The sequence below is a fragment of the Gavia stellata genome, chromosome 3 (assembly GCF_030936135.1).
Source record: "Gavia stellata isolate bGavSte3 chromosome 3, bGavSte3.hap2, whole genome shotgun sequence".
Classification (NCBI taxonomy): Eukaryota; Metazoa; Chordata; class Aves; order Gaviiformes; family Gaviidae; genus Gavia; species Gavia stellata.
In genome coordinates, this window is record NC_082596.1 from 1,988,183 (window position 1) to 2,004,077 (window position 15,895).

Below are 15,895 nucleotides of genomic sequence, written 5' to 3' on the forward strand. Positions count from 1 at the left end.
GCCCAAGTCCTCCCCTATTCTCCAGCCACCACCTCGTGCTCCCTGCCAGAGGGCGAAACCCTGCCCAGAGCACGGGGACAAGGCGAGAGGCTGCCTTGCTCCCAAAAAAAGGAAAAGTGAAATAATAATAATAATAATAATAAAATCCCAACTGAGCAAGCTGCTCTTCCCACACTGCAGGCAGCTGCCTGCCTGCATACCTGTCATTCTGGTAGACGTCCACGCTGCTGTTAAGCTCCTCCAGCTCCTCCTTCAGCAGCTGCAGGTTGGAGTTCACATAGCTCAGCTCCAGGGCGACCGTCTCTTTGACCTTGTGGTTACTGGTGGCCCTGCAAGACAACACCGTGCAGATGAAACCTCCCCCATTTCATCAATGTCTTTATTTATCAACACTTGGTTGCACTGATAAATAGAGATTAAGGTACCCAGCGGTGCAATACTATGTGCATCCATCCGAACCTTCTTGCGGAACCATGCCTCTTGCTCTGCACATGATCAGCAAATGGTTTGGGTTGGAAGGGAACTTTGAAGGTCATCTAGTCCAACCCCCCTGCCATGAGCAGGGACATCTCCAACCAGATGAGGTTGCTCAGAGCCCTGTCCAACCTCACCCTGAATGTTTCCAGGGATGGGGCATCTACCACCTCTCTGGGCAACCTGGGCCAGAGTTTCACCACCCTCATCATAAAAAATTTCTTCCTTGTATCTAGTCTGAATCTCCCCTCTTAATTTAAAACCATTGCCCCTTGTCCTGTCACTACAGGCCCTATTAAAAAGTCTGTCCCCATCTGTCTTATAAGCCCCCTTTCTATATTGAAAGACCGCAAGAAGGTCTCCTCCGAACCTTCTCTCCTCCAGGCTGAACAGCCCCAACCCTCTCAGCCTTTCAGGACTGGGGAAGCCAGAGCATCCAGAGCACTGTGCTGTGGAGGTTGAGGCCAGACAAAACTCATTACAGTGTTGCACCCTGCTCAGATGTACCTGCTATTTCTGCCTCAGAACAACCTTCCCCTTGCCCATCCATGCTCCCACCTCCAGTGCAGCTTCAGATTTGGCTATGAGCACTCAAGGTTCTCACCCACACCAAATAAAAAGTGCTTTATGGTTGGGTTTGAGGAGGAAAAAAAACCTTATGTTTGGGTGCAAACAACCCTTCTGCAAGTGAAGGGGCTTGCTGTGCTCGCCCATTATTAAAGCTGGACCCTGCCCTCCCTTCCCCGCTCGTGCACGTCAGGAGATGTAAACACCAAGGATTGATTTCAGCTGCCTGCTCCCAGCAAGACAAGCTCCCAGGCTGATTATAACCTTCTTATCTGCTCCGAAAGAAAGCGGGGAGAGATAACCCAGAGCTGACAGCACACAGTCATCGGCTGAAAGGGGCTCTGGCTGCTCGTGCTAAATCACACCGGGCTCCAGGAAAAACAACACGTACACGAGGTCTGCTCAGCCAGGGCACTGCTCTCCCCCAGCTTTTGCAGAGCGTGTTGCCTTTGCCTGGTGTTTTTTGTGGCTAGCATCTTCCAGGGGCCTTGCCCTGACCTGGCTCAGGGCAGTAGAAGGAGTTAGGCTTGTTTTCTTTTAAGATGCTCGTTCTTTAGCATCTCCTGCCCTGACTCTCCTTTGCTGGGATTGCCCACGACCAATGCATTTTTTTTTTTATTCTAAACAAAGCAAAACCACAGCAGGTCCAAAGATCTCTGCAGCCACTTCCATTTAAACATCCTTCAGCATTTCAGCAATTCCCCATACAGTGTCAGTGCAGTAATCACCCTCTTTCCATATAAACCAGTATTTAGTCACTATTTTAGTCCTCCATGCATCACAACACCTCCAGAACACAGGTGAATCACTGCTGTCACTACAATTTTCTTCCAATATGAATTAAAGAGAGTTTCCCCTTCTTGCTCCCAGCTGGCAACAGTTATTTTTTTTAATTTCTTATATTACCAATAGCTGATTTGCAACCCAGCAACACCAGGGTAACATTTGCATATACACACGATATATTTCAGTGTATTCACCCCTGCTCTGCGGCAAAAAGGACATATCGCCCCGCAAAGCCTGATTTTGCTCTGCAGGATTTTGCACGCATGTGCAAGTGTTTCCCGGACTTGTCACCAGGTTAAGCTTTTAAAGCCCGATGTTGCTTCAGGGCACTTCAGTTTGCACTCTGCAAGTGCCACATGCAGCAATTAAGAGCACAGTAATTCTCAGAGAGGTAATTTAGGGGAGCACTCGATCATTTCCATGAGCAAACCTGTGCTGAGGCACTTCGTGCTCCCCATCCAGGGCAAGCGCCGATCTCCGTATGAGCACACAGAGCCTACGTGTCTCCATCAGCCTCCGCGGTGAAGTTATCAGCTGTTTGCTTAGCTAACACCAAACAAAGATTTCTGGTTATTTTATTTTTTTTTATTTTATTTCTTTTTAAGAAAGTGGCTTATTGGCGACACCTTTATCTCCCCTGATTGCTTCGCTCAGCCCCAGTATTTGAACAAGAAAGGAAAAGCTTTCTGCTGTCTCTGCCCATTTATTTATCCAGCAAACAAACCCTCTTAACACCACTGAGCAAACACCACATGCATTTTTTCCAACACACCATTCACGGCAACCTCTCCAGGAAAGGAGACAGATATGCTGAACAGAACAGTTCAGGAGATTATTTTTTTAAAGCATTGAGAGATGTGGGCTTGGATTTTTTTTTTTTTTCCCAGAGGCAAAGAAACCAGCAAGTTCAGCTGCAAACTCTGCTCCAGGCTGGGCAACCCACAGCTTTTTTTGTTTGCATTTAGCACTGCGATAGAGATGCAAAGGAAGTTTCTCCCTACAACTCAAGCCTATAATTTTTAAGCAATAACCTTTAGACTTACAACATAATCCCCCCCCTCAGCCTTTCATTTCAGGCACAAGCTTGTTTTTTCTCTTTTTCGCCCCAGATTTCCCACGTTTCATAAGCTCTGAGCACCGTAGTGCCCAGAAACCCACATAATTACTCAGCTGCAAAGTGGACTCGTGGGAGGGAGAAAAAGTGGCTGCTACGAAAGGACATTCAAACTGCTGATCCAGCAAAAAAAAAAAAAGGAAAAAAAAGAAATACAGCCCCATCAGTGCATTTCCCTGGCCAAGTAATTAAGATGTGTTTTGCATCACATTTTTGCTCACTCCCCTGCACGGGGCTCTGATTGCTGCTGTTTGCACCAAAACCACGGCCAGGCAGGTTTCTGCTGAGCCAGCACATTTTCCCCTGTTTTTATTTTTTTTCATAATAAAGGGGAGTCGCGTGGAGCGGCACATGTTGGGATTTCATGGCCTTTTTTTAATTAGATAGGACATGGCAGCCTGGTTGAAGCAGTAGGGTATGGGGGCTGTAACCTCACCTCCCCCAGGAAGCCCCGCTGTCCTCGACCACCAGTAAAATATAATTTCTTCCTATAGTTTGTTGGAGCATCTATTACTCCCTTCTTCCAGGTGCATATGCCACTGACCTTAAATCAGCCAAGTTCAGAAGTGAAAAGTCAATCTAATTTTATTAGGAAAAAAAAAAAAATCAACAAACTGGCAAAATATGCCCAAAAAAAACTATTTTAGGGCAGCCTTATGGTATTTTATTAACAGACCTTCCCACCTCGCACACGCGCTACAATATCCTACAGGAACATGAGATGCATGTAAGAGCAACAAAAAAAAAGGTGATCCTTGTGTTAAAAAAAGATAACTGCAAAAAATCATGCGATTGCATCGTGATTGCATGAACACCCTACAGGGGAAGGCATTCATGTGCTGGACCAGCTGCAGTCTGAAAGCCGCGGAAAGGTGCCAACTTTTGCACCATCCCATAAATGCATCTTCCCAACAGGGTGAAGAGCCACTGGGCTGCGTCCATCTGCAAAGATATACCTGAATTTTCAGATTCTGCTCTGGAAGAACCATTGGGATGGGGATTTTTGGAACTAAAGCTGGATTTGATGCACTTGCTGGGATTATCAGGCAGGAACTCTGCAGTCCAACCTCAATCCCAAGTAAACATTTATTCCCATTATTTCCGCTGCTCATACCCTGCTTTGTACCAGTCTTCCAGGAAATTAAAACGATAATTTTTCATTAAAATGCATAGCATCAGCATTGCACTGATTGGAGGGCAGGCATTTTAGGATGAATACTATGAAGTCAAGGGAAGAATGAGCAAAACTCAACCGTAGCCATGGGCAGCATCAGCTGCCTCCTAGACATCAAGGTCATATTTCCAGCCCCAGCCAAATCCCTGGGCCAGAGGGATGCTCCGGGGATCAGGACTCACCTGAAGAGGTTTTCTGCCCCCGCTCGCATCCGCATCTCCTTGTTGATCTGCTGGTTAATGCGCGCCCGGCGATGCTGCAGTTTGCTGCGTTGGGTCTGGGCAAAGGGGTCGCAGCCCTGCTGAGAGAGAGGGGCAGGGTCTCACAAAAAAAACCCCAACAACCCACCATTTTGGGATGAAAAAGGGCACTTTCAGAGCCCAGCATTGCACTTGAAATTAAAGTTTTATTTTCTAATACCACACATTGCTTACAGCAATTTCTTTTCTAAGCCATTTGGAAAAGGCTTCCCAAATGCAACCACGAACAGGAACTCAGCATCTCCTTTCCAGGGTCTCACCATCCGGACACCGGACAAGACCCAGGGGGCTGCAGATGAGCTCAATATAACCCTCGAGCTCAGGAACAGATGTGACCCTGTGTCTATAAGTGCTCCCATCTCCTGCCGGCTATAAGGGATCGAGTGCAGGCAGTAAGTCAAGAGTTCATGGGGGTGGAGAAATGAATCGCACAAAGCAGTAAATTAATTCCATCCCTGCCTCCTTCCTTGGCTTTGGCTAGGACTTTCTGCAGACACAGGGAAACATGTTTAATCTCTGACTTCAGGAAATAACAGACTGCAATATCCCTCCGTGTCATGGGGGCAAGAGGTTATTATGGGATGCTCCAGGCAGAGGGGCTGCTGGGTGGAGGGACTCTGAGTCCGAGGCCATACAAGCTCTGCCCAAGCAAAGATTACTTCCATTACGTGAGGAGAGGTTCAGATGGATGAAATGAGGCCCTAAAAAGACCCCTGGATAAAAAAAAAAAACCTGTTTGGGAGGGCACAAGGCTAGGCAGTTTAAGAGGATGAAGACCTCCGAGCTTGCTTTTGATACATCACTGAAAGCATGTGCAGATCCCTCCATGACCATATTAAGATCCACTGTAGCACTGAAAGAAATTCCTCAAAGCCACTATTTTACCCTCTTGCTACCCCTAGAAAACCTCCATTTGCTATGCACATCAGTCTTACCCTGCTCGCCACTGCTTTCCCTCCACCACTGCTGATGGACCCCTTGCCTCCACATCAAGAAGGGGTTTTGCCACCCAAGAGACTCTACTGAGCTCCAACAGTGCCTGCTCTTGTCCTGTCCAAAACACTTTCTCAGCTACTTTCTTCCATGTAGAGATCTCGGTGGGCTTCACCAGGTCTCACCTCATCCTCCAGGATGGGTTGCAACAGCCTCCAATCTAACAAGCCAGGGCAATGCTTGGTTACCTCTCCAGAAGACACTGTAGGTCGCAGCGTTACTCTGGGACAATTTACTTCTAACAAATTATTTGATTTTCCAGGGATGTAGGAAAGGAAAAAAAGAAATCCTTGCTCAAAAAAGTATAAGACCAGCTTTGATTAGTAATTAGGGAATGGGAAATCTTGCATTTTCATGGACTTTGCCTTTCTGAAAATTAATTTCTCAAATTTGAAATCCACTAAGTGGTGCCCCCTTTGAAAAGGGTCTGGGATTAACATTGGCATTTTCGTTTAAGTGAAAGAATTGAGCTCTTAATTGGTACATTGGAGACTGAGGAATCAGAGTCACTCCATCTGGTCCATAAATCTGCAGGCTTAGTGCTTTACAGTAATCCATGAATTTGTTGAAATTACTGAAGGAATAAGCTGGAAGCATGAGACTGATTATTCTGGAAAAGCAATTAAGGGGGATGTTAAGGAAAACACCCCAACAGCTGCACAAACGTGCTTGAGACACTCAGAAGCAAATACAGGCAATGCTGATCCAGAAGTGCCGCTTCTGGATTTGCCCTAGGGGAACCCACCCACCCTGCACACATTGTTGGCTCCCCAGGGAAAATTACAGAAATTATAAGAAAAAGGATGAGGAATCTGACATCATGGAGACCAACAAGGGACCGTGCCAGGTTTTCTCCAGCAAGAAGGAGCTGGGTCATCGCTGAAGGTCGCCCTTGGAAAAAAACCCAACCCAACCATGCAGGCACTACTCAAATCTGAGCACCCAGAAGCTCCCAAAGCAAAGGAGACAGCACCAAACTCTTATCTAGAAAGTAGTTACTCATGCAGATGTAGTCCAAGATATTGCACAAGTATTTCTTTTATTACTTAAAGGCTGATTACAAACATTGTGCCTTCAATGATGTTTCTTCATATAGTGCAAGACATTAACCTAGATATGGAAGTTAAAGCTAAGGAGGGGGAAAGGAGCCATAAAGAGAAGGTGATGCTTATTAAAATTTCAACAGCCCTTCAGGTTTACAGATAAGAGCTGTGTGCGCTTGTCAGCTCTGGAGAAGTGCAAGCCAGATGCATATGCAAATATATCCAAATACATGCAAGCAAGCAGGATCCAGGCCCCCCCTTCTCTGTTTCCAGAGCCATAAAAATCCATCCAAAACTCAACAGCCCAGGTAGCAACTGTTGGAGGTAGAAAGCACCTCTTCTCTGCCTCCAGCTCTTCCTACAGGAGTTTTCACCACCTTTGAGACCTCTCCACTTCTTGCACAGATTTGCTTGAAAGTGGTCAGAAGATTTTAAGATTTTTTTCAGGGGGAAGAAGAGCAAAGACTACCTGAATACATGGGCAGGAGGCCAGAGGAACTGCAGGTGAGAGATGATGGAAGAGACATAAGTGGAAGGACTATCCAAAACCACAGAGAAGGTCCATGAACGCCTCCTTGTCTGGAGGCAAAGCAAGAAGAAAATAAGTAAGAAAAGAAGTGAGATGCAGAGTGGCATGAGAAGACACTAGGATGGCTCTACAAGATATTCAAAGACAGTGTTAAAACCTCTTCCCTGCAAAAGCAATTAAGGGGTTTAGCTAACTGACTTGACAGCTCCCCACTTCTCCCATGCCCGGCTTGAGACAACACCAAGAGGCAAAAGTCTGAGTCACCACAGTGTCAAAGCTGATGAACAAGAACCCTCTCAAGCGTGCAAACAGAGCAGCACTGATAATCGTTAATCACTTCTTCACCTTTCCACAAGGGCACAAACGAGCTGCCCTCCAGGAACACTTGCAAGCCGTGATGCAGCTGGGGACCAGACACAGTTCAACAACAACCAGGCCATCATGGCATTTGGATTTGCCTAGACTTCTCCCTCCAAGAGACACTAAGCCATTTGTAGAGCTGTGAGGTTTTATCCCCCTTCTGAACACGGGGATGTCTTCTCAGTCGGATTTAATGAGATAGTTATCAATTACCATCCAGGTTCCTAAGCCAACAGCAAAAAGGTACCGGAAAGTCAGGTATTGGAGCACTTGATGTAATACCAAAGCCTTGTGAGGATGTCAAGTTAGGATCTTGAGACTTGCTGCCCTTAGGGACTTCGTGTGATCTCCTTGCACCTTGCTTTCCACCTCACCCTTTATGAGGTTGGGTAACTGCAGTAACCCATGGGATTGCAGCACATCTTGCCTCGAGAGGACCTGCTGTTGTTCCCAAAGCATCATCCATGGCTGGCATGGACCAGTATAAGCATTATGCCAAGGCCACCATGGGGAGTGACCAAGCCTAGTCTGCAGCTGCTCCTGGAGCACTGCAGAAATGACATTGTTTCACAAGTATTGGAGCAAGAAGGAAATTTAGCTCCACAATAAGATGCTTAGATCAGGTTAACTTACATATGAAAGGAAACATCATCACAAGCAAAAAAGGCCATATTTAAATCTAAATGTAAATAGAGGAGATGAGAATCAAGATCAGAGCACGCCCATCCTCCAACAGCTTGCATTCAAAGGAAGCCAATGCTTCACCTGTGTGCATACTCTCCAAGTCTCAACCAAAAGCTAAAAACTACAGCACAGAGTTTCTAAAGTAAGAGGTGAGGTATTTAAGCATGCCTTACATAAGGGGTGCATAGGGAAAAAAAAAACCACCTGAACCCACTGTTAGGTTATAAAAGGGATTTTCCTTGCTTAATTCTTCTTTGTACAAGCTCTTGAGGTCAACCCTCCTTTAAGGTCAGTAAGAAAGATATGTTATTTCAACCAGCTTCTTGGGCTTTGGGGTGCACCTAGGGACATCAATAGAACAGTAAAGTTTGGTGCTTAAGAAGTGGCCAGGTTGAACACGAGATTTCATAGCCTTTCTAGTCTAAAGCTTTTACAAAGGAGAAGTCAGCACATAACTCTTACTGGAAGAGGCCATAAATCATGTAGCAGCCAATGAACAGCACGGCTTGTATGTACACAGAGTACAGCATATGTTAAGAAAGCCATGAAAATGAATGAGGTGTGGGTCATTAAGTTAACACGAGTTGTGTCCAGCTCTGAAGTTTATTGCCTCTGACAAAGCAGGATTAGAGCCCACATTATTGTAGCAAGGCTCAATTTTATGCTCAGAAGACCTCTGCCAAATAACATTGCATTCAACCCTCAGCGTGGAAAGATGACAGCATTACAGAAAGCACTCAGCCAATGCCTCCACATAAGGGAGAAAAGGGAATAGGCCAGAAGACCCCTTCCAGAGGAAGCCAAGACAAACACATCCCCTTTGAGGGACGTCAAGGTTTCTGCCAACTCAAACCCTATCTTTGAAGGGAACATATACAATGATGTAATGGTGGTGTTAACTCCCCAACACCTCTTCCAGTTCAAGAGCACCCATCTGGGATGTTAAATAGGGCAATTAGGTGGTTAGGTTTCCTTGCATAAGCAAGTCCTTAGGGAATGTTTGTTTAGAAGTGATCACCAATTGTACTTTGCACCTCACATCTCCAGTAAACACAAGGAGATGTCTTGGGTGATGAGGCACACCTAGAACATTATTTGTGACCCTGGTGCCAAAACAAGGCCACCACCTCCCAGATTTCCCAGCACTAATGACATAAAAACTAATCACCTGTAGGAGGACATAGATGCCACCAAGTCCAAAGGGCAAAGCCACATACAAAGGGACTATTTTCTGCTGTTTCGTTTCTGTTAGAAGAACAGGAGCTCAGTTGCTTCTGGCAACTGAGCAAAAGCAAAACTTAAGCATACGAAGCGATCAAAGAACAATTGTGAGCTGTTACCGTGACACCTGTGATAAGGGAAAAACACGATCCTAGGATGTGCTGTTAAAGTTATAAGCAATCGAGAAACGGAGATGCAGATCCAGTTGCTTAAGAGGCTTCTGTATCCCCTGTCCAGAGGAACAGGCACAGATCAGGAGCGTGCTGGTAAAAGTCAGGCATGAATCTCTTCAGAGACATGAGGAAGGGGTCTGCAACTGGGAGTTAAGTTATAGCCCCAACAGGTATCACAGCAAAAGCTCCCAGCTACCTGCAGAGCTTGGCTGGGTAGCAGGAGGTGCTCCACAGCCTGCCTGCTAAAACATGGACCAAGCCGTGCCATATCCAAGACCGGCTTTCGCCACGGAACAGTCACCACCAGGATTACTGCCAATTAGAGCAGCTGGAGAGTGCCCACAGAATAGCAGGAGAAACTAAAGGAGTTTAATTTGCACATAGACTGGAGACATCCATAATACAGCAGTGATGAGATGAGTTGTCATCTGGTGCTGACCTAGGCTATAGAGCCAGCCCTGCCACTGAGAGGACAACCTTCACAGTCCCGAGGACAGGGAAGTTCAAGGAGAAAGCTGCAAGGGGAGCAGGGCACCAGCCAGCCCTGTATCACTGCCATGTGGGTATACAAACATACAGAGACCCTTGGTGCCAGGCAATGCAATCTATAAGGGATGAGCTGCTACTTCAGAGAAGTCAGGCATTTTTACCCACAATTCTCTCTTTTTTCCAATGAGGGAATCACCTGGTATCATGGAAAACAAATTATCTGCCCTAAAATTTGTTGTTAAGGTCATGTACTACAAATGGGCAGCAGCACATCTGCACCGCAGTCCTGGTACCCCGTGTTAGACAACACAGAGCGATGTGGGTGATATCGGACAACCAGAGCTCAGGGACATAGCTGAGAACTAACAGCAGGATTAGGCCCATCTCAGCTTCCACTGCTCAGACCAAGTCAGGAGATGGTGGATACCATGAATATGTTAAGCTTAGCCCAGCACATTTAGCAAAGGGACCAACGATGCTCATCTGCTACATCCCCTGAAGCCTCAACTGCCTTCAACATTTCCATTATCCCAGACTGCTGCATATGTTCCTTAAAGCCTTAAGGATTATTTTGTTTTAATTTTATAATTTATCCCTCCCAGAGAATACACAGCTTATTGCTTGTTTTTTTAAGCGAGGGAGTCAAAAGGCATCAAGAGTGTTACTATGAACCCTTCCCCAGGGAAGGAAGACGACATCTTTCATCTCTTCTGTTGGACAACCCGTTGGGATTTCACTCACTTGACCTCTCCAGTGCAGCCTTGTTCCCTCCTCACACCAGCCAGTTGCTGAGGTTAGTTGCTCAGGGCATATATACACCCCTCAGACAAAACGTCAGGAGCTCTGCTGGAGCCTGGCTCCCTGTGACTCGCCTCCACCTCATCTCCTCCTACCCCAGCAGTTCCCACAAAAGCCACCCCAGGTCCCCCTTCTACACATACACACACACAGAGAACTGGCAGTCAGAATAAAATAAATAATATAAAAAACCTTTGGAGCCAAAGGCAAAGCCAAGCAAGGCTACAAACCAAGCCTGAGATATCTCGGTTTGACACCTGATAACCATGAAGGCCACGTTCCAGACAGAGCCACAGCAACCTTTGGACATCATGAGTCATCCCATCTGAAAACTGTCCTCTCATCCAGAGGGGGAATTTCTTTAGGTAGGACCGGGATTCATGGGCAATGCCAAAGCTGTGCCAGTGCTGGATTGGGTTTGTTGCTAACCCTAAAGGTCCCTAGTCTTCAGAGCTGTCTGCTTAGTGAGTCCCAGGTGGTGAGCTCCTACAGCATTCACCTCCACCACCACATAAGTGACCAACCAACCTTTCCAGCACTACCAGTCTGCCCTCACGATGCAATCAAAGAAAACGGCACACGAAGCACAAGGTGCTAAAGCACAAGGAAACCAGATGGCTTGTGCCCAGGAAGCCTTCAACCCCAGCAGGGATGGTGAACGAAGAGCCGAAAAATCAGTGCTTGGGAGGGTCAAGCGCCAACCACCAAGCTTAATTCAGGTAGAGGTGGGCAACTCCATGAGAATCGGTCAAGTCCAAACTGCATTTGCTCTGTGATTCACCCAGCTTGCATCAAGGCACACTTCAGAATATGAACATTTGCTCTGTACTAAGAGCTAGAGCAAAATACCTGCGCAGAGACAAGGAACGGCCAAAGATGACAACGATTTCCACAGCTCTAGAAAGGACTGACACAAAAGCTACCACTGCCATTAACAGAGGTACCCTTGATCCATGACCCCAACCCTTTGCGTTGAGCACACGGTCTCTAGGGACAACCTCAGCCCTGCCGGTTTTACCCAGTAAATGCTTACAACATCTCCCACTAAAAAAAAAGGCAGGTACTTATTTTCATCCACTCTCAGGAGCAATAATATTTTCTAACACAGAGTTTTGTCCCCAAAAAAAGGGATGTTTCCAAGTGCACAGACGATCCAGCAGCTGGAAAACTTGTTGTAGAAATAGAGTAACTGGAGCATCAAGCTCTCAGCACCTGTTTTATTTCCACAACCGTGCTGGTCTAAAAGCTATTTTGATAGAGTCAGAGCTGTCAGCTGGTATTATTCCTCTTCGTAACCCAGAGTTTGAGGCAGGCAGGCCAGCACAGGACAAGTGGCCAAGTGACCCTGGTTTAGCCGCGTTAGCCTATGGGATAGAGAGCAAAACAAAAGCCCGAGAACCACTCCGCACATAAAAGCGGGCTTTAAAAATCTCTTTTTCAAAAGATTATTGATAATTCCCCTCTCCTCCCGGCCAAGGGCATTTCAGAAAGTAACATGGACTGTTACTAGAAGACAACCAGTAGGTCACAACAAATGTTTTTGCTCCCTGAACATCTATTTTTATAGAAAAAGTCCCTATCATGAAACTAATCTCATGAAGCACTCCAGCTGAAAGCTGTTTTTCTGTGGGAGACATTACCAGCTAAAACCTTTAAAACCTTTTATTGAGAATATAGTTACATCACACAGCTTTTTAACAAATGAGTGGAGGATTAAGGTTTTAAATTTACCAAAGAAGTGCCCTCACTGTTGGCTAATGCACTCAGTAAGAAAAAAAAATAGTGTGTGTGTGGGAATAAAAATATGGGGGATTGGGGTTTTTAGACAGCAAAACCTGCATCCAGAACTTGAATTTTAGGAGTGTGAAACTGCTCCAGGGAGCTGGGGGAGGCATAGGGCATCATAAGAGCCGGGGCACGGCGCCAGCAGGAAACAGATGTATTAAGTCTTCAGCCCCGGTACGTGAACCCTGGCAAAAAAAAAGTTACCATCGCAGCTGCGTTCAGGATCCCCAGCAAGGGAGCAAACATGCGGCAGCCCCGATGCTGTCAGGGTGAAAAAAAAAACACCCAGAAGATGCTATATTGACAGGTTTTTTTAAATAAAAACCTGATCTCATTAATAGGAAATCTAATCAGGTGTTTTGGTTTTTTAATTAAAAAAACTAATCATGTTATGACAGATGCTACATATCCCCTGCCAGTTTTCCCCCAAAGCTTCGCAATATTTTCCTATGTTATTCTCTTCTGTGCTACCGTCCGACAGACCCAAACAGCTCGTGCAAGGGAAATGATGCATCCATATGCAGAATAAAGTGGGGAAAAAAAACTCTCCTGCTAATCTTCCCGTACAAGCAGCACCTGCTATTTAGACACGGCCCTGGGTAAACTCCAACCTGGTTTAAGGTTGCAGCCTCTTTAGCTGCAGTCAGAGAGGCCAGGCTCAAGTAACTCAAGATCAGACTGATCCTTGTTCAGCCGAGGCTGCAATCTCAAACCTCGCTCAGAAAAAAAACAACCAACTTTAGAGCCTGGCTGGGTTTTGGTTGTTGGTTGGGGTTTTTTTCTGGTTTTTAGGTGTGTGGGGTTTTTTTGCCAAAGGGCTGCAAAAATGCAGCTCTCTGCTGAAGAACAAGTTTTGAAAATTATATACTTGCAAGAAGAGATCAGATTACAGGGTGAATTCACTGCAGGTTTAGAAAGCTGGCTCCCAGGGGACAGACCTAACGGAGACGCACTTCAACAGCCCCAAAAACTAATGTTTACCCATCTTTTCTCACACCGAGAGGCACTCTTTAAAGCCTCCCCGGCCCCAGAAGCATGCATTGACACCCAAGGGACGGCGGGGAAAGTCGAGCCACGGGGTTGGTGGTGGCAGCCCGAGGACAATCCCCGTTGGTTTCACCCCGCTGTTATTAATTAAACAAGTGACGCCAGCGGAGCTATCGGCCCCATCTTGCACGCATAGCCAGGCTGCCAGTGCACCGACTTTCCTTGTGGGCATCTCCCGGGGGAGAAGCGTGCCAGCAAGCAATGCTCTGCCCGGTACCTCTGATGGCAAGGCGGGAGGGACAGGGAGCACTTGGCTGAATGATCTTCCTACGGGCAGGAAGGAGAAAGAGCCAAAATATAGGAGAATTTGGTTAAAAGAAGTCACTCGGAAGCTTGCACATGGAGCCAGCGGAGGAAGACGTGATAGAGGAGCAGAGTTTAAGAGAACTATGAGCCAGTCGTGTAGGGCTGCCTATGGATGCGACCGGACCCATTTCTACCCCACATGACACACCAAGACCGTCCCTACCCAGCCCCCTGCCATGCCCTGACACCCCCAGCATGGTTTGATGGCCAGGACGGACCCGCACCCCCACCCATGCAGACCACCATCCCCATGGACCGAACAGGGATACCCAGCCCCACAGAGCATCAGCTGGGTGCTTTGCCATCCCGCTCCCACCCACGACACCCCACCGCTGTGCCTCACCTTCCGGGTGCTGCCACTCTTCAGGGCTTGCAGGAGGACGTGGCCACTGTCCCCGTCCCCCACCGGGCTCTCCTCCTCGGGGGGCATCATCCACGGGCTGACGGGGAGGTGGGCCCGCAGCCAGGGGCTCCCGCTTGACCCCACGGGGTTGCTCTGGGGCTCAGTGTCCCCTCCTTGGGCTGCTCTGGTCCTCCTGGCCTAGCCCCACACCCTGCTAGCCCCCGGGGGGGGGGTCAGAGCCCAGCCCTGTCCTGGCTGGGGGCTTAAACCCCTGCTAGCCCCTGCTCTCTGATGCTGCAGACCCCCAGGCACCTAACATCTGGCTAGATGCAAGCCCACAGCCTGCCCCCCCCCACCTTGCACAGCTACCCCAGCCGGGGGGCAAACCCCCCCAGACCCCCTTGCAAGAGCTACCCTGGATGAGGGGGTGCAACCCCCCCCAAATCCCCTTTGAGGGGCTACCCTAGCTAGAGGGAGGGGGGGAGAACCCCCCCTCAAGAGCTACCCCAGCTGAGGGGGTGCAACCCCCCTAAATCCCCTTTGAGGGGCTACCCCAGTCAGAGGGAGGGGGGGAGAACCCCCCCACAGGAGCTACCCCAGCTGAGGGGGTGCAACCCCCCCCAAATCCCCTTCGAGGGGCTACCCCAGTCAGAAGGGGGAGGAGAACCCCCTCAGACCCCCCTACAAGAACTACCCCAGCTGAGGGGGTGCAACCCCCCCCAAATCCCCTTTGAGGGGCTACCCCAGTCAGAAGGGGGAGGAGAACCCCCTCAGACCCCCCTACAAGAACTACCCCAGCTGAGGGGGTGCAACCCCCCCCAAATCCCCTTTGAGGGGCTACCCCAGCCAGAGGGAGGGGGGAGAACCCCCCCAGACCCCCTCACAAGAGCTACCCCAGCTGAGGGGGTGCAAACCCCCTCAGACCCCCTTGCAGAACCACCCCAAATGGGGGGAAAGCCCCCCCAGGCCCCCCCTTGCAGAGCTACCCCAGCTGAGGGGGGGGTCGGGGCAAACCCCACGGCCCTACAAACCTACTCCCACCCCGGCCAGGGCAAACCCCAGACGAATGAAGCCCCGGGGCCCCCCCCGCTCACCCCTCGGTGCCCCCGCACGGCCCCGCCGCCGGGCGCTGCCGACCAGGAGCGAACGCAGCGCCGGCCCCGTCGCGGCGCGGGGCATAAGCAGGGTGGTAGGGCGGGGCGGAGGGCGGCTGCGTCCAATGGGAAAGAGGAACGGCGCGGATCGGCGGCGGCGCTGCCCAATGGGGGCGCGGGACAGGAAGAGGCGGGGGGAGAGGAACGGAGCGGCTCGGGGAGGGGAGGGGCGGGGGGAGCTGTCGCCCGTGGCAACGGTGGGAATTAGAACGCCGAGGACGTCACGGGCGGGGCGGGGTCCCGGCGAGGCCCCGCCCCTTTCACGGCCACAACTGCGCGTGCCCCCCCCGTACCACATCTGGGTGCGCGTCCGCTCCGCCCCCAGCCACATCTGGACCACCCCAGCTCCAGCCAGGCGCCCCCCTCCCCCTTTCCAGCCACATCTGGGCGCCCCCCCCCCCTTCAGCCCCTACAACCCTCCACTCCCCCCCCCCGGCAACATCTGGGCTGCTGTGGTGGTGGTGGTGGGTGCAATAAGGCAGCACCCACCGTGCAGCCCCTGCTCAGCCAGCTCCAGCTGCCTTCTGCTCCAATGCTGCACCCCAGGCGCGCCCCTCTGTATCCCCTCTTGGCCGCATCATATCCCCCCCCAAAA

The 15,895-nt window shown here is 49.3% G+C and overlaps 1 protein-coding gene across 1 annotated transcript in view; it reads right to left on the minus strand.

Moving 5' to 3' along the window:
• Positions 1-14,236, minus strand: part of RHPN1 (rhophilin Rho GTPase binding protein 1) — a 29,098-nt gene extending 14,862 nt beyond the window's left edge. Inside the window, 5 exon segments of the mRNA XM_059815547.1 lie at positions 201-329; positions 4,298-4,416; positions 13,571-13,723; positions 13,726-13,764; positions 14,147-14,236. Of these exon segments, the coding sequence (XP_059671530.1) occupies positions 201-329; positions 4,298-4,416; positions 13,571-13,723; positions 13,726-13,764; positions 14,147-14,236 (530 nt within the window).
• Between the last annotated feature and the right edge of the window lie 1,659 nt (positions 14,237-15,895).